The 22,076-nt window shown below is 45.8% G+C and overlaps 1 protein-coding gene across 1 annotated transcript in view; it reads left to right on the top strand.

Annotated features, from left to right (window-relative positions):
- Positions 1-22,076, top strand: part of LOC134576883 (C-Jun-amino-terminal kinase-interacting protein 4-like) — a 214,210-nt gene that overhangs the window by 124,784 nt on the left and 67,350 nt on the right. Inside the window, exons 8-9 of the mRNA XM_063435564.1 lie at positions 6,037-6,189; positions 11,488-11,539. Of these exons, the coding sequence (XP_063291634.1) occupies positions 6,037-6,189; positions 11,488-11,539 (205 nt within the window). The remainder of the gene's footprint in view (positions 1-6,036; positions 6,190-11,487; positions 11,540-22,076) is intronic.

Raw genomic sequence — 22,076 nt, 5'->3', positions numbered from 1 at the left:
AGAACATGACAACAACAATGAACTCAAATAACAACAATACGGTTAAGTAAAATAGAACTGGCTGGCTAACTAGTGCCGAAGCGAAAAGCTCACTACCCCGTGACAAGTGAGGCCCTGCTAGTAGCCAAGCGGCTGGTGAGAGGCTCTACCTATGTTTTGGGCGTGGGGCTCGAGCCACTAGCGTGGTGGCGGGGTGGTGGCCTCTCGGTGACAGTAAAGATCCAAAAACGTGTGGCCGTGTCAGGTGAGGCCCTAACTATAAACCCGATAGGTGGGTGAATGCGAGGCACTAACTATGATTTGGGCCGAGGGGCGAAAATCTCCGTGTTGAGTTTGGGGAGTCGGCCTCGCGGGACCAGCTACGTTGTACAGCTAAGGCCAGCTCCTAACCCTAGATAGCCAGTTCTCTGACCCTAGACGGGGGCTTGATAAGGGGGTAACGTAACGTGTTTGGTAACCCAAGTTGTGGATAATGATAGGTACCCGGAGATTCCCAGACAGAGACAGAGGAAACGAAGGGGGAGGAAGGAGGAAAAAAGAAGAGGAAAGGAACTGAAGTCGAGGGAAGGAAAATAACGTGCCGTACAGCGAAGTACTATGGAGATATAGCCGATAGAACAGCATCGATAGACCCTGAGGGTGCTGAAGATTCTCGTGATGAAACTAAATAAACCTGACAGGAGATGAAAGAAGGTGTTGTGCAGCTGACAGAGAGAGGAGGGTGAAATTAGCAAGGTAGTGAGTAACAAAACGAATGTTACGGGTAGCGAGTACGAATGAAGAGTTGTCGAGTGGAGCCGTGGCCTGATGAGGCAAGGCAGGAATCAAGCCCCCGTACCCCAAAACCCAATCGTGTAACAACGTGGCCTAGTAGAGGCAGTTGTTAGGTAACAAAATGAAAGTAAACCTGATGGAAACAGGTGACAATTGATTGACTAACGGCCAATTGCGTAACAATTGTAGGAAATGTAAACGAAAACACATTCATACCTGTTAGAAACAGGCGACAATAGCGAACCAGTAATTGTCTACTGATAGCAGATGACAACAATAGTAATTGTGAAACTAATGTAACATTTGACTGTCACCTTCAATTACACGTATGAAAAACATTTACCTGAAAGTCTTGCCTGCACAGTATAACTTACAGAGCAGTCCCCCAACGAGGGTATTACATAAATTACTACCCTAGCCAAAGCTGGGAGTACTAGGACAGGCAGTCCAATAACAGTGAAAGAATGGTTATCCACATGGTGAAGCGGCTGAATAATATATAACCTTAGTTATAACATTAATATTTGCGAGCTTACGTAATCGTAATGGAGACAGGCAATTGTACAGTCAGCTGATCAGTCTGAGTCAACCGTGATTTAAACACCAACGGAATTACCTACAACGTAAGACCACAATAAATAGAAAACATTTGAAGACCTGTTTAAAGCATTTTATTAATGTATCACACCGGTGTTTGGATGCAGCCAAAACAGTGAGACTGATGGTTACAGAAAATTGCAGAATTGCTAGGAAAACGCTGAAATCCCAAATATACCGACCGAATAAAGGTTGCAATGTAATAGGTGCAAATGTGAGAAGAAAACTATGGAAGTGGTACCTGCAACAAACATAGTCTCGCATAAATATACAGACACAATTGACAATAAATACCAAAACAAATAGTCTGCTGAAATGTAACCTGAGTGCCGGTTTCATACGAACCGTGTTGTCTGTGAGTGTCAAGCGTTCATGAGTTAGACCGTTAGTGAGCTTGATCGCATAAAATATAGGTCGATACCCCATCGTGTAACAACGTGGCCTTGTCGAGGCAGTTGTTTGAAATGTGGACGAAACTTAATTGTACCTGAAAGAAATAGGCGACAATAGCGAACTAGTGATTGTCTAAAGATGACACCTGGAGACAAAACAAGCCAGTAATTGATTGGCTATAGAATGCTGTCATGAACCTGAATCAAGGTGTAGTTAAAAGGAAGGACATCCTACAATCCAGGCCTCTAAACGGAAACAAATTATGCAGAACATGTAAAAAGTAACACCGTTGGTCATACGAGTAGAAAATAGTAGGGAATATTTATTGAGCATTCCGTGATATTACAAATAGAATAATAACCAAAGGTCCTGTGCATACAAAAGAGACTAAGGACATTAACTAAAATTCCCCTATAAGGCGACAACCCTAAAATAGTAGTATAGATGGAGGGAAAATGGTGAAGGAATGGAGGGTGTTACAGGAGTTTAGGATGTTGGTTGCGAGATAGTGTGTTGATTATAACGTGAAACAAGTAGTCGAGTGACGCCGTGGCCTGACGCGGCAAGGCGAGTAAACAACATTTGTATGTTAACAACCCCTGTAAGTTAATTATAAATTAATGGAGTAACAACCGAGTGGTAGTAAATGAATGAAAGGAGGGGATTTTAATCCGTGCCCCATATGTTACTGTAAACTGTCCTAATGGTTGACAGAGAGTAATATATTACATACAGCAGTAGTCTTCGTTGTCAAACTTAAACACAAAGTGTAGTAAATGCATGAATTGACTCGATTGACAAATGATATTGCCAGACAGTGAAACGTTACACCAGTTAGTGATGGAAAATGGATTAACCCTGAAAATAACGGAACTAGAAATATAACAATTAATTCCTATGAATGCATAATCCAGTGCGGTGTCAGACATTGAGAATTGCTACATGGAAGTGCCAATGTAGATACACCCAAAACAGGACAGGCAAATTCAAAAGGGAATGCTCTCCCACCCACATAGCAATTGCACTATGTCCAAACGTATGCGAAGGAAATAGGCAACAGCTGTCAGCTGGGAAGCATTGATCGCTGTAAAAGAAAGCAATTGCAGGAAACTTGAATGCAAATCAAATAAAGTTGTATTGAATGAATAGCAAAAAACGTAAAGGTTACATGTATGCAAGGCTGAATCTTCAGCTTATGGTACTACAGTAAAATCCAAGAAATGCAGCACATATATGAATTACTGACCATTATACAACCAACAGAGCTGTATGTATATATTATATGTATAGCAGGCATTGATTAATTAGTCAAACTGACAATGAAAGATTCCAAATAAACCCCTGGGCAATTTAGCAAGAATATGCCAAAGTGATAATGATTGAGTGAGTGCAGAGCTCACAGACGTCCACAGTAGCAGAGTTTCAGGCGCTGCACTCTGCCTGTTAGCTCTGCCTGGCACATTACTCATAGAAGGCAACTCCGAATCTCACCCCCTGGTCCTTATTAAGAATGTAGAACGGCAAATAGCCCGAGCGTGGCTATTTGCCGATTACCTTGGAGGAGGAGCGGAAGAACAGAGAGGACGTCGGGACCGCCGGAAGAGTGAGCGCCGGAAGAGTGAGGACCGGAAGTTCGTCTGTCACGGGGAGAGGTGAACAGCGTGCGTACGGCAGGTAGGAAGGGGGGGGGAGTAGCGTTTATATGGAACGCTAACTCCTCCCACAAATACAGGCCTTACGGCCTTAAACATATATATATATATATATATATATATATATATATATATATATATATATATATATATATATTGTGTATATATATATATATATATATATATATATATATATATATTGTGTATATATATATATATATATATATATATATATATATATATATATTGTGTATATATATATATATATATATATATATATATATATTGTGTATATATATATATTGTATGTATATGTATGTATATGTATATGTGGCACAAAATCCACCTGATAGCAGCGAATATAGGGCTTCACCCAGTAAATGGCTGTGAGTGGCACAAAATCCACTGAGAGAAACGGCTTCAGAATATATAAAAAAAAAAATCTTATATGAGTATAGGGGCCTCACCCCAATGTGCAGGGTTAATAACCCTAGTGTGCAGGTGGCAGAGAGGTGACTGACCTTAAGACCCCTGCCTAGAGCATCCGATAACAGAGCGGTCGGGTGCCGAAATGAGGGAGATCGTGGTTCTCCCAAGATGGCGTCCGTGGATCTCGCGAGACGCGAGATCCAAGATGGCCGCCGGAGCGACGAGAATTAAACAGCTTCTCGTCGTGCCGGCAAATGTGCGCACGGCTGTGAAGCCGCAAGGGAGAACGGGCGGTGTGAGGGAGATGAGAGGGTAGCGTTACCCTTGGTATAGAGACAGCGGTCCGACGGCGCTGAAAAAGCCGGCGGACCGAGAATGCGAGCAGAAAAAAAAAACAGAGAGGGGAGAGAGAGGGGCAGGAAAGTCCCTGTGGAAAGTATAAGGGAGTAAAAGCCCAGACACAAAGTAGGAAATAAAGAAACAGAAATAAATAGACATATAATAAACAATAATCTTTACATAAATGGAAAAACTAAAGTGAACAATAGGAAAAACACCATAAATAGTAATTCAAAAGGGAAGAGCCAAAAACTCTGACCAGTCTGCTGATGGAGCAGTAAAGAAAGAGGGGGAGGAGCCTCATCACTGTGAATACTATACCTCCTATTGCATTTTTGATTGGTTAATGTTTTTTCACTTTTCTTTACTGCTATGTGGAGTTAGTAAAGAGAGTTAATGCAAAATTTAGAGAAAATAATAGACATTTCAATATGATCATTGTATACTGCACGTTTTCATGCACATTTCACTATAGTTATGTTACTTTAGCTATCATCCCCACCAACATTCTATCTCTTTCTTTTTAATAATGCTGGAGGATGTGGTAGTGAGCGTGTAAAGTGCTTCACTATATATATCAGAAGAGTGTATGGGAGAGATTGATGGGGACATTTTCAGCCTGGCAATAGCAGCAAGAGTATGGCAATCCATCGATATCAGCTGCTGTGGATCCCTTCCAATACTGCAGCTTTCTGAGTGTGTTGCATTCAACAGTGACTGGAAAAGCAGAGAACAGGCAATCACTGGCAGCCTAGCTGCAGAAATACAATTGTTCAATAAAATAATATTAAAGATACATAACAATGAATCTTGTGTTCTTGTGAAATTTATACTATCTTGTCTGTAAACCACCCAACCTTAGCCCCTTTAACAGCAGCCATTATTTTCCCATAATACATCCTTATATTAATGTACTTGGCTCCTTCTCATTTGCTATGTGCACTTTCAGATATGCCATCAGAAATGTTGTGGCTGTTCTCAAAACTACTAGGAGGATTCCCTCAGTCATTCTATCATTGACACATGCATGTACCCTCACAGAAATGCATACACAAATACACATAGTTATACATTCCAGATATGCACAGAGATAAACACATGCAAAAACACATTCACAGAAAAACACTGCTAAACACTTACTCCTACACTTTCAGACATACATACAATTTAAATAAATGTCTCTAGCCACCCTCCTGTTTTCCTACTTTCTGCTGCAGGAGGGTGGCTTCCCTGAGATACACTGGGAGCTAGCTGGTTCTCAGGCAGAAACCAGTGTACACCAGTGTGGCTTTGTGTCTGCAACAGTGGCTTTGTGTCTGCAACAGTGCACAGTCAGCCAGCATTTAATACAGGTAAGGGATCAACTGCCATTAAGTAGGAATAGATATTTCTCTCTCCAACAGGGCCAGATTGTGTTAAAGCTCTATTGCATGCTCCCAAGCCCAAGTTTGCCTCTTAATACTGCAGTGCTGAACCTTTGTTTGGCGGCACTGTACATTTCCTCAAGGACAAATAGGATCTCTCTCTCAAACTCTGCCTATCTCATATCCTCAAACTGTTTGTGTATACTGTTTTATAATTAGTTACAGTTATGGGAAAAATAAAGTACACACCCTTTGAATTATATGATTTTGCATATTGGGACATAAGTCATCTGTTCCTTAGCAGGTCTTAAAATTAGATAAATACAACCAGCTGCTATAAAAAACAGATTGTTTCTTAGCCGCTCTTAAAATATTTTAAAACCTTTAAAACCGAGGGTTTACTATCTTTTCCCCATGACTGTATATTTTATTAAAAATTATGGCTTTTAAAATATGTTTTAGTGGAAGTCCCTTTATTTTCTCTGTAGAAGTGAAATGGATATGGCAAGGAAAAACCTTATTGCAAGAGTTGAGGAGTTGACTGCAGAGAGAGAGGCTCTTCAAAGAGAAAATGAAAATACAACACAAAGCTTAAGTTGGTGTGAGTCCAAGTTGAGAGAAACTGAGCAAGACCTCCAGAGGTGCATTTTCTTTTGTCTTTTAAAAAAACATATCTCATGTCTACCTGCTGTCAAATTACTATCAAAACCAAAAAAGTAGAATTACATTTTAAACATTTCGTGTGGTTCAGCAGTGGGTTCACATAATAAACATAGTGCTTTATACTTTGCTTTCCCACAATGCAAGCCTTTTCCAGGGAAAACTTAAAATTCAGTTGTTCAAATCTATAACTGCAAACTTTTTATGCAGGGCCGGACTGGGAACTAAAAGCAGCCCTGGAAAAAATTCTATACCAGCCCAACAATGCGCCGCGGCAGCACAGGCGAAAATGCATAACCCCCAAACACACACACAAAAAATGCATCACCGCCAAACACACACACAAAAAATGCATCTTCGCTTGTTTTCTTGTGTTTCTTATTCCCTCTTTTGATTTTTTTTTAACTCGTTTAGTGTATCTTGTCTCTAATTTTTCTCCTGTCTCTTACCACCCCCCGTATGTGTCTTTCATCTCCCTTGTGTATCTTTTACTTCATCCCAGCCTGTGTGTCTCTTTTTACCCTTCTCCAGCCCTCTGTATGTCTCTTCCCCATCGCCTTTTGTGTGTGTCTATGTCCCCCCAGCAAACCTTCTGTTTGTCTCTTTGTTTTCCCCAGTCCCTCTGTGTGCATATTTTTCCCCCAGCCCAGCTTTGTCCCCCACAAACGTTTTGTATGTCTCTTTGTTCCCCAGCAAACCTTATGTGTGTCTCTTTGCCTTCCCCCAGTCCCTTTGTGTGCCTCTTTCTTCCCGCAGACCCTCTGTGTGCGCCTCTTTCACCCTCTGTCTCTTTCTCCCCCCTCCGCCTGTTTCTCTCTTTCTCCTCTGTCTCTTTCTCCTCCTCCGTCTCTTTCTTCCCCCTCCCCCTGCCTCTCTTTCTTCCTCCTCTGTCTCTTTCTCTCCCTTCCTCCTGTGTCTCTCTCTTACCCCTCTTTCTCTCCCTCTACCCCTCTGTCTCATTCTCCCCTGTGTCTCTTTACCCCCCCCCTGTGTCTCTCTCTTACACCTCTTTATAACTCTCCCTCCTCTGTCTTTCTCCCCATCCTCTCTCTTTCCCTCCCTTCCTCCTGTGTCTCTCTCTTTCCCTCTTTCTCCCTCACTCCCCTTCTGTCTCTCTCTTCCCTCTCTTTCTCCCCTACTAGCTCTCTGTATCACTCTCCCCTGTGTCTCTCTTCTCCACCTCCCACTATTTCTCTCCTTCACCCACTGAGACTGACCTTGTCTGAAATCGGATCTGGAACGGCAGGGACAGCAATGTGATGTTGTCTCTCTCTCTCCATCATGCTCCCATGCGGTTCCCACAATTCCCTGCATGGACACATCATAGAGTAATTACTACTCTATGGTGTGGCTGTGCTGGGAATTGTGGGAACCGCATGGGAGCATGGTAGTTAGCTCCGCCCCCATCCTCATTCCTCCAATGCTTACTGACAGCTGCACGCCTGTCAGTATCAGTGAGTGTGCCGCCAGACCCAGTGGCGGATCCAGAGCCTGATCTCGGGAGGGGCACTTATAGATTATTTAAAAAAAAATCCTGGCACAATAACCACTACAGCTCAGTGTAGTAGTTATGGTGCCAGTAGTGCCAGGATCCCACCCCAGAGTAAGTAGTCATACCGTTTAAGAACAGTTTGACAACTTACCTGGGGTCTGCTGGGATATAGGGCATAGGAGAAGTGGTGTGTGTTAGGGGTGAAGTGTGTGTGTGAAAGGTGCAGTGTGTGTGTGAGCGGTGAAGTGAGTGTGAGTACGTAAGGGCGGCAGTGTGTGTGTTAGGGGGCAGTGTGTGTGTGAGGGTGGCAGTGTGTGTATGGGGGCACTGTATGTCTGTGTGGAGCAGTGTGTGTATGGGGGGCACTGTGTGTATGGGGGGGGCCGTGTGTGTGTGGGGCAATGTGTGTATGGGGGGGCAGCAGTGTGTGTAGGGCACTGTATGTGTCTGTGTGTGTATGGGTGTGCAGGGCAGTATGTGTATGGGGCAGTGTGTGTAGTGTGTGTAGTGTGTGTATGGGGGCAGTGTTTGTGGGGCAGTGTGTGTATGGGGGCAGTGTGTGTATGGGGGGCAGTGTTTGTGGGGCAGTGTTTGTGTATGGGGGCAGTGTTTGTGTATGGGGGCAGTGTTTGTGTATGGGGGCAGTGTTTGTGTATGGGGGCAGTGTTTGTGTATGGGGCAGTGTTTGTGTATGGGGCAGTGTTTGTGTAGGGGGCAGTGTTTGTGTAGGGGGCAGTGTTTGTGTATGGGGCAGTGTTTGTGTAGGGGGCAGTGTGTGTATGGGGACAGTGTTTGTGAGGCAATGTGTGTATGGGGACAGTGTTTGTGGGGCAGTGTGTGTATGGGGTCAGTGTGTGTAAGGGGGAAGTGTGTGTAGTGTGTGTATGGGGGACAGTGTTTGTATGTGGGGCAGTGTGTGTATGGGTGGGGGAAGGAGGGAAGGGAGGCTTTTTAATAAATAAATAAAACATGATTTAATAAAATATTTATGTCCCCCCTCCCTTCTTACCTGTATTGAGGACGAGGGGGGACATTTCTGGATCCCTGGTGGTCCCAGTGGGGAATCCCCGGTGATCCAGTGGTTACAGTGAACTCTAGCCCGCGCTCCAGGGCTAGAGTTCACTCTCGCGATATTTGGAGCGTTGCCGTGGTAACCACGGCAACGCTCCAAATCTCGCGAGAGGACTACCCGGAGGAGCTGCGCGCTGAGCTCCCGGGTCCTCTCTCCTCCCTCTCTCTCCCCTGCCGGCTGTCAGCACAGTGCCTGCGGACCGGGGAGGGTGATCAGAGATCTCCCTCCACGGTCCGCAGGCACTTTGCAGGGCTGGCACTTGGGCAATGCCAGCCCTGCACTAGCCGGCAGGGGTGGATCTCGGGGGGGGGGGGGGCAATGGCCAGACCGGCACACTCACTACCCGGCCCGGCGGCACCATAATACACTAAGGGGCCGGCCGCAAGGTAACTATTGAACGCGGCCGGCCCCCTCAGAGTGTGCCACGGACGGGCTGGCAGTACCTAATTGAGAATTAGAGCTCTGCAGCCCCCAGGTGCCGCGGTCCACCGGGATATTTCCCGGTATCCCGGTGGGCCAGTCCGGCCCTGTTTTTATGGTTTGTTGATTAACTACCTGGAAGAAAAATACAGTTTAATTGTACAGATTACCTTTCACCAATCGATTCCTCTTCTCTCCCTCTGTCAGGATCTGTTCTTCATTTCTTCCTGTCTGCTCTAGTTTTCTTTAAAAATTAAGTAGGGACTATTTCTCTTCTGGAGGTTTCCTACGCCATGACCAGCGGAGGAGCAAAGTGTGCTTCGTTTCGGTGGTCAGAGCAATTTTCCCATAATCTTTAGCTTTCCTCCCTGTTCCTGCAATGCTTCCTATCAGGATTGCCGATTTGGATCCTAACAGAATAAGAACAGTTTATCCATTTGGGTTAGATAATTCGGGACTTTGTTCGGATCACAATTTCATTTGAATGAATGAAACTCAGATCATATAAGTGATGTGGCTGCATCTTGCAGCCGCTTAGTAGATAGCTCCCTAATTCCCACGGTATTAGGGAGCTATCTACCAAAAGGCTGAAAGACCTAAATTGTTTTTTCAGCCAAATTTACTAATACTAAGTAAAGATTACTTAGTATTAGTAAATTCTGCCCCTACTCGCTATACCGCGAGTAGGGGCAAGTCTAGTAAACAGTGTCACTGTCCTCCCCCCCCCCCCCCAGCCCCACCCCTGCACGGTGGGTGTGGGCCCTAAATAACAATAAGGGGGGTGACCTACTGTCCTCCCCCCAGGCCCCACCCCTGAGCGGCGGGCAGGGACCCTAAATGAAAATCACCCTTCCATGGTGAAATTTTTTCCCCAAGCCCTTAGTCACCCCCCCCCCCACCCAAATTAAATCTATCCCCTACCTACCCCCCTCACCCCTCTAAAAATAGTGACGGGGAATAAAATAACTAACCTGTTAAGAAAAATTAAACTTACCATTTGATGTCGTCTTTCTTCTAAAAACGGCCAAATAAAATCATACCCTTTCGAACTAGATATGCCACTACTCGCGGTATAGTGAGTAGGGGCAGAATTTATTAATACTAAGTAATCTTTACTTAGTATTAGTAAATTTGGCTGAAAGACCAATTTAGGTCTTTCAGCCTTTTGGTAGATAGCTCCCTAATACCGTGGGAATTAGGGAGCTATCTACTAAGCGGCTGCAAGATACAGCCACAGCACAAATACGATCAGAGTTTCATTAATTCAAATTAAATTGCGATCCGAACAAAGTCCCGAATTGCGTTCTAACACGAATGGAGAAACTGTTCTCATGTCTAAGTGACAGGACATTCGGCAATACTGACAGGAAGCATCGCGGGAACAGAGAGGAAAGCTAAGGATTATGGGAAAATTGCTTTAACCACCGGAAACGAAGCACACTTTGCTCCTCCGCTGGTCATGGCGTAGGAAAACTCCAGAAGAGAAATAGTACCTGACAGAGGGAGAGTAGAAGAATCGATTGTGGAAAGGTAAGTTCGGCATGACAGTGCCGCTTTAAGGGAGAATTGCTGGGACTACAAAGTGAATTTAAAATTGATGGTTAAAGTAACTGAACTGGAATTGTTTTCCAAGTCAGCTATGCTTCTAATAAATAAGCACCCTATTTAAAAAAACAAAACAAAAAAAAAACACACCCTAATCCTGCAGCTTTCAAGTGTTAAATAATAACAGCAGAAATTGCCAATGTTACTCAAGGGAAAGGTTGTGTAATGTTATCGTACAAACAAACGACCCCTCTTCTTCATTCTGTATCCCATTTACCTAATGCCTCAACAAAATAAAGATTGACCAAAAAAAAAAAAAAAATGCCAAAACGTCTTACGTTAAAAATTAATAAAGTCTCCAACTTGTGTTTAGGGTCAGTCCATGTAGATCAATGCAGAGTGATAAGCATTGGAATTTTCTGCTATATGTCATATTCAAATAATTTTATCTTTGTTTTCATAAAGTTAAAACCAGATATCAAATAGACATTGCTTCAGATTCAGAGCATCTCAGACAATCAGCGATCACAGTCTATCCATTTCATACATTGTTGCACTTTATCCAGACTCTGGATAAATGCGAAATGCGTAGACTGTGATCACTGGTGGTCTGAGAAAATGCTGTGAACCTGAAGCAGTGTCTGAAATATGGTTTTAATTACCTTTTCTGGAAGGGGTTGTCGATTTTAGTTTTGTAATTTATGTGTGTGTATTGAGAAATATATAATATATTATTTTTCCTTTTTACAGGATCCAAGTTGAAATGGAAGAAGCTAGGAAGCAAAGCAGAGAAGATGCCGAGGTAAAACAATTGCTTCTTGCTTGCATGGCTTTTGAGTGCAGATATATAAAATAATGTGTTGAATTAATGTAAAAAATGATATAAATATAAAAAAATGTAAATGTATTTTACTTTTTAAAGTTTTTTTTGTTTTTTTTGTTTTCTATTTCCAGTCATTCATGCACAGTAAACTAGTAAACCAATGTTGGATACAGGTAATACTTGCAATTTAGGTGCACTTCTAAAGTTGTTTACAAAATTGAAGATTATGCTAGCTTTAGTGTACTAATAATCTTAATTTTAATAATGACAGGAGGCTTTGTATTTTGCATATCTCTCTTTACTAACTCCAAACAGCAGCAAAGAAACACATAGAAAAAAAGAACCAATCACAAGAGAGTCAAATCCGAAGGATACATTTCCCAATAGTTTCACATGAACCTCCAATTGTCATCAGAGACGAATCATACTGGAAAGAGAATGTGTGACAGGTTTAGACACATAGTCAGGAACATGTAATCCAATTAATATACCATATAAAACATCCCATCCGCGAATATAGTAAACTATAATCTGATAAACTCTAAACTCTAATGAGGAGTCCAGATTAATGGAAGTACAAACAAAAATATAAGCACAAATGTGAGGGGCAAACCTACCTTAGCCCCTAATATCTACAAAGCAGACAAAAAGAAAGATTATTAGTACACTAAAGCTAGCCTAATCTTCAATTTTACAACATGACAGGAGGCTTTGTATTTTGAATTTTTAACACTGATAAAAGACTATAGAACTAAATAATAGTCCTAAGGTGAGTAGAGAGATCCAGCACTTCGGCGTTGCAGGGGAGACTTTCCCGTTGAACGTCCGCATAATCGCTATCTGACGGGAAACTACACGAGACCAAGTCTGAAAATCTGTCAGCAGGATGTCTAGTCCTGTAGAGGAAAGGAGAACAACCTCAACAACCCATAAGCTGGAGGGGAGTGTCATAGGGTAGTTGGTAAACCCTGGAGGATCCTAGTCCATTGTGGTCCTCAGGTTGGAATACAGGCTGTAGTTCTGTCTCCATCCTCAAATAAGGGATCAAGATACAGTTTCAAACACCAGACAGGCTGGGAACGTCCAAGTGTAGGGGTAGGGTCGTCGCTTCCCTGGGGTCCCAGATTCCCAAGAGGTCCCCAGCAGCCTGCGATCGTCCGCCGTTCTGCCAAGAACCCCAAAACTGGTCCAGGTCCCCAGGTAGTCAACCCTCCCGGAATAGATGTGAGTTTCCTACGGTTCTGTGAGGAAATGTCGGACCTGAAAGTAGAAGGAGAAGATCCTCGTCTGTCAGAGAATTTTCGTAGACCTTGTAAGCATGGGAAGCATATGACCCTCGGGAAGATCCGGTCGGACGGAGTGCGAACACCATCATGCACCGACTTATGCTGTGACGAGTGGGAACATCAAAAACAGTCAGCCCCTATGAGATGTGTCTCCCCCGGTAGACTGGCTGATCTCTGGGTTCTGCGAAGAAGACAGGAATCAAAGGAGTCTTCATGTTGTCTAATAAAGGGTGAGTTGGTCCATCTCGGTGGGTGCAGTAGGATGCAGCCGGTCTAGTACTTCCTTATCAATCCATGTATAGTGACGTATAACACCAAGACGTCTAGGTATGCAACGTAAAGGGTCACGGTAATGCCGTGGAGAGCCGTGCAAATATTCCCAAAGCGTGGAATCGTCTACTACAAGCCTGGAAGATCCAGGCTGTTCTCGGATAAACGTGGGTGTTGACGAGTTTTCAGTTTCCTGGAGTGGTCTGAATGAGGTCCTCCCGGAAGAGGGTGTCCCGCCTTCCCACCTGTATTCATAACTTCTTTAGGTAGTTTTTCAAGGCCCTCCAGGCTCCGAGCTAAAGGATCGGGAAAAGGAGCCGATGTTCGGACGCATCCCCATAAACTTGGGTAAAGTCGCTGAGAGGGAAGGAAAAAGATCAACCTGATGTGTCTTTAGGTCTCTGAACGCAAGTCAGTTGACTACGTGAAAGTGGCCTTCCCCATGATTGAGTGCCTTTCACTTAGATGCGGTGGAATCCCTTGTGGATGTAGTGGGAGGTAGATTGGTGGTACCCCATGTATCTGTGCTTTCCGTGTTCTCAATCCGCTTATCTGGAGCGCCATAGGATGACTCTCGCTCTTTATGGGCAATGGAGTTAGCGGTATCAGGTCAGATGTCCCCAACTGGGTGGCGACCGGTTCTCATGTCAACCGGTCCTTATGAGAGCAGCGGGACCCTTACGTGTGTAATAAGCTCCCTTCGGAACTGTTGTGCCTGGGGTGCGACTATCTTGGCGCCCAGTTCTGCCAACCATCCGTCAGTACGGAGGAGTGCTGCTATGCGAGTCCCATGGGAGAGACGAACACTGTTTTGTTTTTTTCTGCGAGGAGCAGAAACAGCTCTGAGTCCACATGCCAAAATTGTATGCCTGTTCCCTGACAATGTTTGGCGGCATCCAGCATCGGCCATGGTAAGGAAGTGAACCCTGAAAGACCTCCTCCGTTGGTCACTATAATCATCGGAGCCGCTGTGACCGGCATGGAAGGGCCTGGGTTGTCGACTGTCGTCGTATATGGACAAGCTGAGCAATAAGCTACAAAGCCACGGGTGCATAACATTGTCAAGTCGGTTTATCGTAGTAAGGGATACTCCTGTGTAAGGCACAGACCGGTATTCAGGCACAGGATGCAGGGCAAATAGATTAGTCTACTATTACAGTAGGTAGTGTTCACGGAAACTTACTTCGAATTGTGGCCAAATAAAACAGACTGAGGCTCACCCAGTACATCGAGGTTGCCATTGCATGCCTCCGCTCAGCAGCACCGTGCAGCCCACATATAATGGCATATCACCCTAAGTGCACAGGGTATGAACAATTAAGTGCTGACCATCGCCCTGATATAGTGTCAATCAACTCTGCCATTATTAAATTCACCTGTCAAGGGAAATATATATCTTTTAATTAGGCGACTCTGAATTCCTGTTCAGCGGTTGGCCTGGGTTGTAATCGCATGCCACTGTTCGGCATTATAGTGCAGCGCCCATCTAGCCAGGGCTTGGTGCATAGGCCGTGGGCCTTTAACAGCAGGCCGCAGAATTGGTACAGGACATAAGCCCATGCTGTATCGTGATACCTTATCCATGGAGGTATTCCTCCAGCTGTTGGAAGAGGCTGCCGCCGTAAGCCTTCCCTCAGTCGGGTAGTGCGACTCGCCCATCGTGGGGGTCACACCCGAGAGCTCCCTTAAGTGCCAGTCCCAGCTCCAAAGTTCAGGTTTTCAATCCTCAAATTCGCTGTCGAGACGGATAGGTCTAGAAGCAGCAGTGCCGTAGGGGCCTCACCCCGGTTGCACAGGGTATGAACCCTTCAGTGCTGGCCATCAGCCTGATAGTTTCCTACAGCTCCACCAATAATGCTGAAACTTGCAACTGTCCCCTTTCGGACGAATAGATTGACTTTTATACCTAGTCAGAGATCACCTTAGGTGCACGGGGTGTGGCTGTCTATAGAGTCCCGATCTGTATTCAGGCAGCTGTATGAAGGACCTGGTGATGCCCCTTTAAGCCAGAGTCACCCCATTTGGCCCTATCTCTACGCCATATGTTAGGGAAACCTGTTCAGCAGTCAAATTACCCTACAGTAGGGTGGAGTAGAAACCACTCAGCCAGGGGTTAAATCAGGACAGGATGTGACCGCTAGAGCATGTTCCCGTGTTCCCAAGAGAGCCCAAATCCGTGTTCTGATGGGTAGTCTTAAGTGATAGGGGTTATCCCTTTTAAAGCGGCACTGTCATGCCGAATTCCGTTTTTTTTTTTAACCCCCCTCCCGCCTCAACTACATCCAATCGACCCCCTAGTCACCCTCAAATGCCCCTATGCCCCCCACATTACCTATTTTTTATTCTTTATTTTCTGCCCCGATCTATATTCAGGGCGCCGCCATCTTTGTGTGGGTAGGTGAAGTCCCTGTGGGACACGTCATCTACCCACACTAGATAGCCCTGAGATTCCCGCACATGCCCAGTGAAACATCTGGACATGCGAACGGGAATTTCACCTATTCATTCATTCATCAGACAGACGAATGAATGAATAGAAAAAATCAGACGAACAAACTAACACTGTGTATCAGTGTTCGTTTGTTTGTTCGGTTTATTACAAGGAGGGAGCTACCGGCGTGCAGCTCCCTCCTTGCAATATGTAAAGACAGAAGCGGCAGGGAGCAGTGCTCCCCACCACTTAATAAGCCCCCCAGGTCCCCTCCTCACTCTATGGGGGTCAATATGACCCCCATAATAGCACAAGGGAGATTAAAATCTCCCCAATGCCCCTACTCGCTATACCGCGAGTAGGGGCATGTCCACTAAACAGTGAGCAGCCTATGGCTGCTCACTGTAAAAAAAAAAAGGGTAATAAGGGGGGACGGGGGACCTACTGTCCTCCCCCGCCGGCCCCCACCCCTGGACGGCGGGTGGGGGCCATAATGGGAATGAGGGGGGACCTACTGTCCTCCCCTCAGGCCCCCACCCCTGGGCGGCGGGTGGGGGCCATAATGGGAATGAGGGGGGGGACCTACTGTCCTCCACCCCCCGGCCCCCACCCCTGGGCGGTGGGTGGGGGCCATAATAGTAATAGGGGGGGGACCTACTGTCCCCCCTCCGGCCCCCACCCCTGGGCGGCGGGTGGGGGCCATAATAGTAATAAGGGGGGGGGACCTACTGTCCTCCAGCCCCCGGCCCCCACCCCTGGGCGGCGGGTGGGGGCCCTAATGGTAAAAGGGGGGGGGACCTACTGTCCTCCCCCCCGGCCCCCACCCCTGGGCGGCGGGTGGGGGCCATAACGATAATGGGGGGGGGGCCTACTGTCCTCCCCTCGCCCCCACCCCTGGGCGGCGGGTGGGGGCACTAAGTAAATTCCCCCCCATCAAGGTGACTAGGGGTGCCCAAGCCCCTAGTCACCCACCCCCCACCCAAATAAAAAATGCCCCTACCTACCCCCCTCACCCTAAAAAATAGTGAGGGGGGAATAAAATTGCTAACCTGTAAAGTAAAATTAAACTTACCATTCAACGTCTTCTTTTTTCTAAAATCTTAATTTTCAGCCCCAAAAAAAGCCAAATAAAAAACCATCAAAATTCCAAAGAACTTTCCCACGCTTGTAAAATGACACAGAGCACTGTGATTGGATGGATTTCAAGCCATCCAATCACAGTGCTCTGTGTCATGTTACAAGCGTGGGAAAATTCCAAAGAACTTTCCCACGCTTGTAAAATGACAAAGAGCACTCTGATTGGTTTAAACCCACCAATCAGAGTGTTCTTAGGCTAATTGCAGGGCGGGGCAAGGCTTTATAAGCCTTGCCCCGCCCTGCGGAGCTCAGTCTGCGCGGAGCCCTCCAAGGGTGAAGATGGATTATTTTTATGTGCGCTCGGGTTTTTTCTTTTTCGGCGGGTTTTTTTTTTTTTTGCGCTCGGGTTTTTTATTTTATTTTTAGTTCGACGGCTATGATGGTTTTTTATTTGGCCTTTTTTGGGGCTGAAAAATGAAGATTTTAGAAAAAAGAAGACGTCGAATGGTAAGTTTAATTTTACTTTACAGGTTAGCAATTTTATTCCCCCCTCACTATTTTTTAGGGTGAGGGGGGTAGGTAGGGGCATTTTTTATTTGGGTGGGGGGTGGGTGACTAGGGGCTTGGGCACCCCTAGTCACCTTGATGGGGGGGAATTTACTTAGTGCCCCCACCCGCCGCCCAGGGGTGGGGGCCGGGGGGGGGCAGTAGCCCCCCCCCTCCTTATTACTATGATGGCCCCCACCCGCCGCCCAGGGGTGGGGGCCGGGGGGGGAGGACAGTAGGTCCCCCCCCACCCTACTACTATTATGGCCACCACCCGCCGCCCAGGGGTGGGGGCCGGGGGGGGAGGACAGTAGGTCCCCCCCTACTACTATTATGGCCCCCACCCGCCCCCCAGGGGTGGGGGCCGGGGGGGGGAGGACAGTAGGTCCCCCCCTCTTATTACCATTATGGCCCCCACCCGCCGCCCAGGGGTGGGGGCCGGGGGGGAGGACAGTAGGTCCCCTCCCTCCCTACTACTATCATGGCCCCCACCCGCCGCCCAGGGGTGGGGGCCGGGGGGGAGGACAGTAGGTCCCCCCCCCCTTTATTACCATTATGGCACCCACCCGCCGCCCAGGGGTGGGGGCCGGGGGGGAGGACAGTAGGTCCCCCCCCCTCATTATCTTTATGGCCCCCACCCACCGCTCAGGGGTGGGGGCCGGGGGGGGGGACAATAGGTCTCCCTCCCTTATTTTACTTTACAGCCCCCACCCGTCGTTTAGGGGCGGGGGGCAATATTTTTTTTTTTTTTAATTTTTTTTTTACAGTGAGCAGCCACAGGCTGCTTACTGCTTACTAGACATGCCCCTACTCGCGGTATAGCGAGTAGGGGCATATTATTTACTAATACCAAGTCATTTTTACTTCGTATTAGTAAATTTGGCTGAAAGACCAATTTAGGTCTTTCAGCCTTTTAGTAGATAGCTCCCTGATACCGTGGGAATTAGGGAGTTATCTACTAAGCGGCTGCAAGATGCAGCCACAGCAATGAATAGGATCGGAGTTTCATTCATTTGAATGTAATTCCGATCCGAACAAAGTACCGAATTGCATCCTAACACCAATGGAGAAACAGTGCTCATTCTGTTAGGATGCAATTCGGCAGTTTTGCCGGCGTTCTGTCTAAGTGACAGGACGTTCGACAATACTGACAGGAAGCATTGTGGGAACTGGGAGGAAAGCTAGGGATCATGGGAAAATTGGTCTGACCAGCGGAAATGAAGCACACTTTGCTCCTCCGCTGGTCAGAGCTGGTCAAGCGGAGGAATCCTCCATAAGACAGAGTCCCTACTTTGTCTTATGATTTTAAAGAAAACTAAAGAAGACAGGAAGAAAAGAATAACAGATCCTGAGAGAGGGGGAGAAGAGGAAGAGATTGAGGAAAGGTAAGTTCGGCATGACAGTGCCGCTTTAAGCATCCAGTATTGATATGGAGTCCTGACATAGTCTTGCCGTAGAGTACTGAACCCTGTTCCAGGTTCAAGGGTGATGTCCCTTTAAATCTCCCATTGCTGACATGTACTGTGAGAGCAGCTAAGGTGGAGTAGCAAGATGGCCGCGGTCATCTCGCGAGATTAAAGAAGGCTGCCGCAGATCGTGGGAGAAAAGATGGCGACCCGCAATCTCGCAAGACTGAAGATGGCCGCCGCGGCCTGCTCGGGCTGAAACATGGACACACGACCGATCACACCAGCGCCAAAGGCAACGGACACCAGGCAAGGAGACAACACATATAGACCGGTTTAAACTTCCTGCTACTAAACAGACTACCATACAGATACATAAATAAAATGCTACTGGTTTGCTTATACAAACATAATCACTGCCCTCAGTGACAAATAGGCATGCCTGGGGTTAATTGGGGGGGTGGGGGAGGAAGCAAAGCCTGGGAGCTGGCAGAAAAACCGCGGGAGGGTAGGCAGTAAGTCCCAGTCGGGGCAAAAAAAAATTAGAAACTAGTTAGTAAAGAAATAAGGGGGAGAGGGTCGAGCACCCAGGATAGGACAAAGTAAAAATCGGAAAGATCCTCAGATGCCCCTAGCATAGGAGCCCAGTAAAGAAAGAATGTCCATTAAATGCCCATAATAAGAAATACATATATTAAAATATATATAAAGTACATATAATACTAATACAGATAACTATTAACTACATATACAATGAAATACATATAATATATGTACATATAATGCCTAGAAATACATATCAAACGTATTAAATACAATTCCAAAGGTCCTAAAGATAGGACAAATCCAAAGTAATGGAGAAGAGTAATACTCTGACCGGTCTGCTGGATAGATCAGCAAAGAAAGAGGAAATGATGAGCTCACGTTGCCTTATATACATCCTACTCTCTTGTAATTGCTTCTTTTTTTTTCTATGTGTTTCTTTGCTGCTGTTTGGAGTTAGTAAAGAGAGATATGCAAAATGCAAAGCCTCCTGTCATGTTGTCAAATTTCCACTTGCAGCATATAGAATAAATAAATACAAAAATGCAGTTGACTCACTATTCAAGCTCTTACAATTGAAGAGTTAAAATCACCTACCCAATGCTTGTTATTCTAAATAAAAATTCAAAACAAAGCAAATATATATTAACTGTTATTTCCTGATAAATTAATTTATCAGGAATGTGACAACCCACAAGAACCATAGCCTGTGAAAAACTAGCAGGTCTTTGAGTGGGTAAGCTCTGTTAAGGACGCACTAAGGGTCAGGTTCAGAGACTTTGTAATGAACCTGTCTTTTGAACTACCTGTTAAATATGCATGTTTTAAACCAGTGTTAAAATCTAAAAGCTAGCTGAGCATCATGGGAAATGTAGTCCATAAACAATTTATGGTGTCAAGGTTAGCCATCACTGGTTTAAACTGTATGGAACATTTAATTGTCCCTCCAGATTAGAGGCAGTGCACAGCAACTGGGATTTCCTCTAATCTGGATCAGAAAGGCATGCAGGCAGACGTAAGTCTCTACATTTACCTGTCACAGCACTCTGGTTGGTTGGCTTGGTATTGCACTACTGGTTTTTCCTGTATCTCTGTCTTTCACATAAGCAAATACCCTGAGACACTAGGACGCACCTCTATTGAAACTACTACTCATCTATATCCCATCAAGCATTGTTGCTCCAGTGATACTCTTTTGGACTATTTTACGTTATTTTACTTTTTCGCTGGTGCTGCCCTACCCCATCTCTTTGTATTTTCAAAATTCTTTATTTTCAAAGTTTTCAACTGTTAATGCAGGATACAGAATAAAAAGGGGGGGGAGGGGTGCAAGTACAATCCTTATTTTCAAAGTTTTCAACTGTTAATGCAGGATACAGTATAAAGAAGGGGAGGGGTACAAGTACAATCCTTATATTCTGGTGAGTTACGGTTTGGCATTTCCGGATAGGGGATAAGGAGACTGAGATAGTTGTGGTTGGTGTATCGGATGTCATTAGCGATAGTCTTTCGCGGAGACGTTGGCTGTTGTTCTCCGGAATGTTCAGGAGGTGGGCTGTAAGTCAGTGGCCGTGTATATGGGCTAGTGCCTTGTACGTCTAGGGGGGGTTACCGGGACGGGTAGGGTGGTGGGAAGGCGGGGGGGGGTTGCGCTTACGTTCGTAGGTCTCTATGGTCTCCATGAGGCCCGTTCCTCACGTCGTGGCGCGGGGTTGGTTCGGTGGATAGGCCTTGATCTGCCTAAGTCAGTGCTTTGTGGTGGGCGCTTCGGGTCAGTAGCCTGCTTGGGTGGGTGAGGGTTTCGTGGTGAGAGTTAGGGAGGGAGGCGGTGGGGGTGTTCGCCCTTTGTGGGTTTCGGGTGGTGAGGGGTCGGTGTTGTGGGGGGGTCGTGTTGCCGTTGTTTCCAATTGAGAGTCGGTAGCTGTGTAAGGGGGGGGGGGGTTGAGGTGTTAGTTTGGAGTGGGGCTAATATTGATGGTACATTTACCAGTGGTCTGGCGAAGGCGTGTGGGGGTTAGGGAAGGTCTGGGCAGTGATATCTTGGAGGGGTTGTGGGGGAGGGGATCGGGGCGATTGTCTTCCGGAATTGGGAGAATTTAAGGGTGGGTCAGTCTATATATGACCCAGGGGTCCCATATTTTGTTGTGGTGGTGGGTTGTGTCGTGGAGTAGGGCCGATAGATTGTCCATCTCCCTGGCTTCCTCTATTTTCTTGATGGTTGTGTCCAGGGTGGGAATGTGTTTGTTGCCCCATTGTTCGGCGATTGTGCGACGCGTGGCTAAGGCGATCCCATCTCTTTGTATTATCAAATGGTAAGTATTTATTTTTTTCATTTACTTACAGGTATTTAGTTTTATTGTCTCCCCCCTCACTATTTTTAGGATGAGGGGGTAGCCAGGGCTTTAATTTAATTTGGATGGGATTTTGGGGACCCCTAGTCACCTGGGGGGTGTTTTTACATTTAGCCCCCACCCGTTGCCCATGTGTGGGGGGGAACGACACTATAGGTAGATAGCTCCCTGATACCGTGGGAATTATTGAGCTATCTACTAAGCGGCTGCAGCACGGATCGGATCGGAATTTCATTTATTTGAATAAAATTTCGAACCGACCTAAAAGTACAAATAGTCATATCAGCATGGCTGTGGATTTTTTGTCCGACTCTTAATCAGAAGCAGTGAAGCTTTTGGCTAAAACAACGGGGCTCGCTAATGTAACCAGACGTGCAGTATGGTAAATAAGTTGGTCCGCTGACTCTGCTTCGAAGAATTCCTTGTGTGATCTCCCCTTTGAGCAGGGTAGACTGTTTGGGTCACAACTAGATGACCTACTAAAGAGTATGGCAGGAGGTAAAAAGGCCTTGTTTGAAGAAAATAAAAGATATTCAGGAAACAAACCTTTTTACTACAGATAGTCTTTTGTAGGTTCTCATACAAGAAAAATCAAAGAAGGCTATT

Source organism: Pelobates fuscus, chromosome 11 (genome assembly GCF_036172605.1).
Source record: "Pelobates fuscus isolate aPelFus1 chromosome 11, aPelFus1.pri, whole genome shotgun sequence".
In the NCBI taxonomy this organism is placed as follows: Eukaryota; Metazoa; Chordata; class Amphibia; order Anura; family Pelobatidae; genus Pelobates; species Pelobates fuscus.
This window is presented reverse-complemented; position numbering and strand designations above follow the sequence as displayed.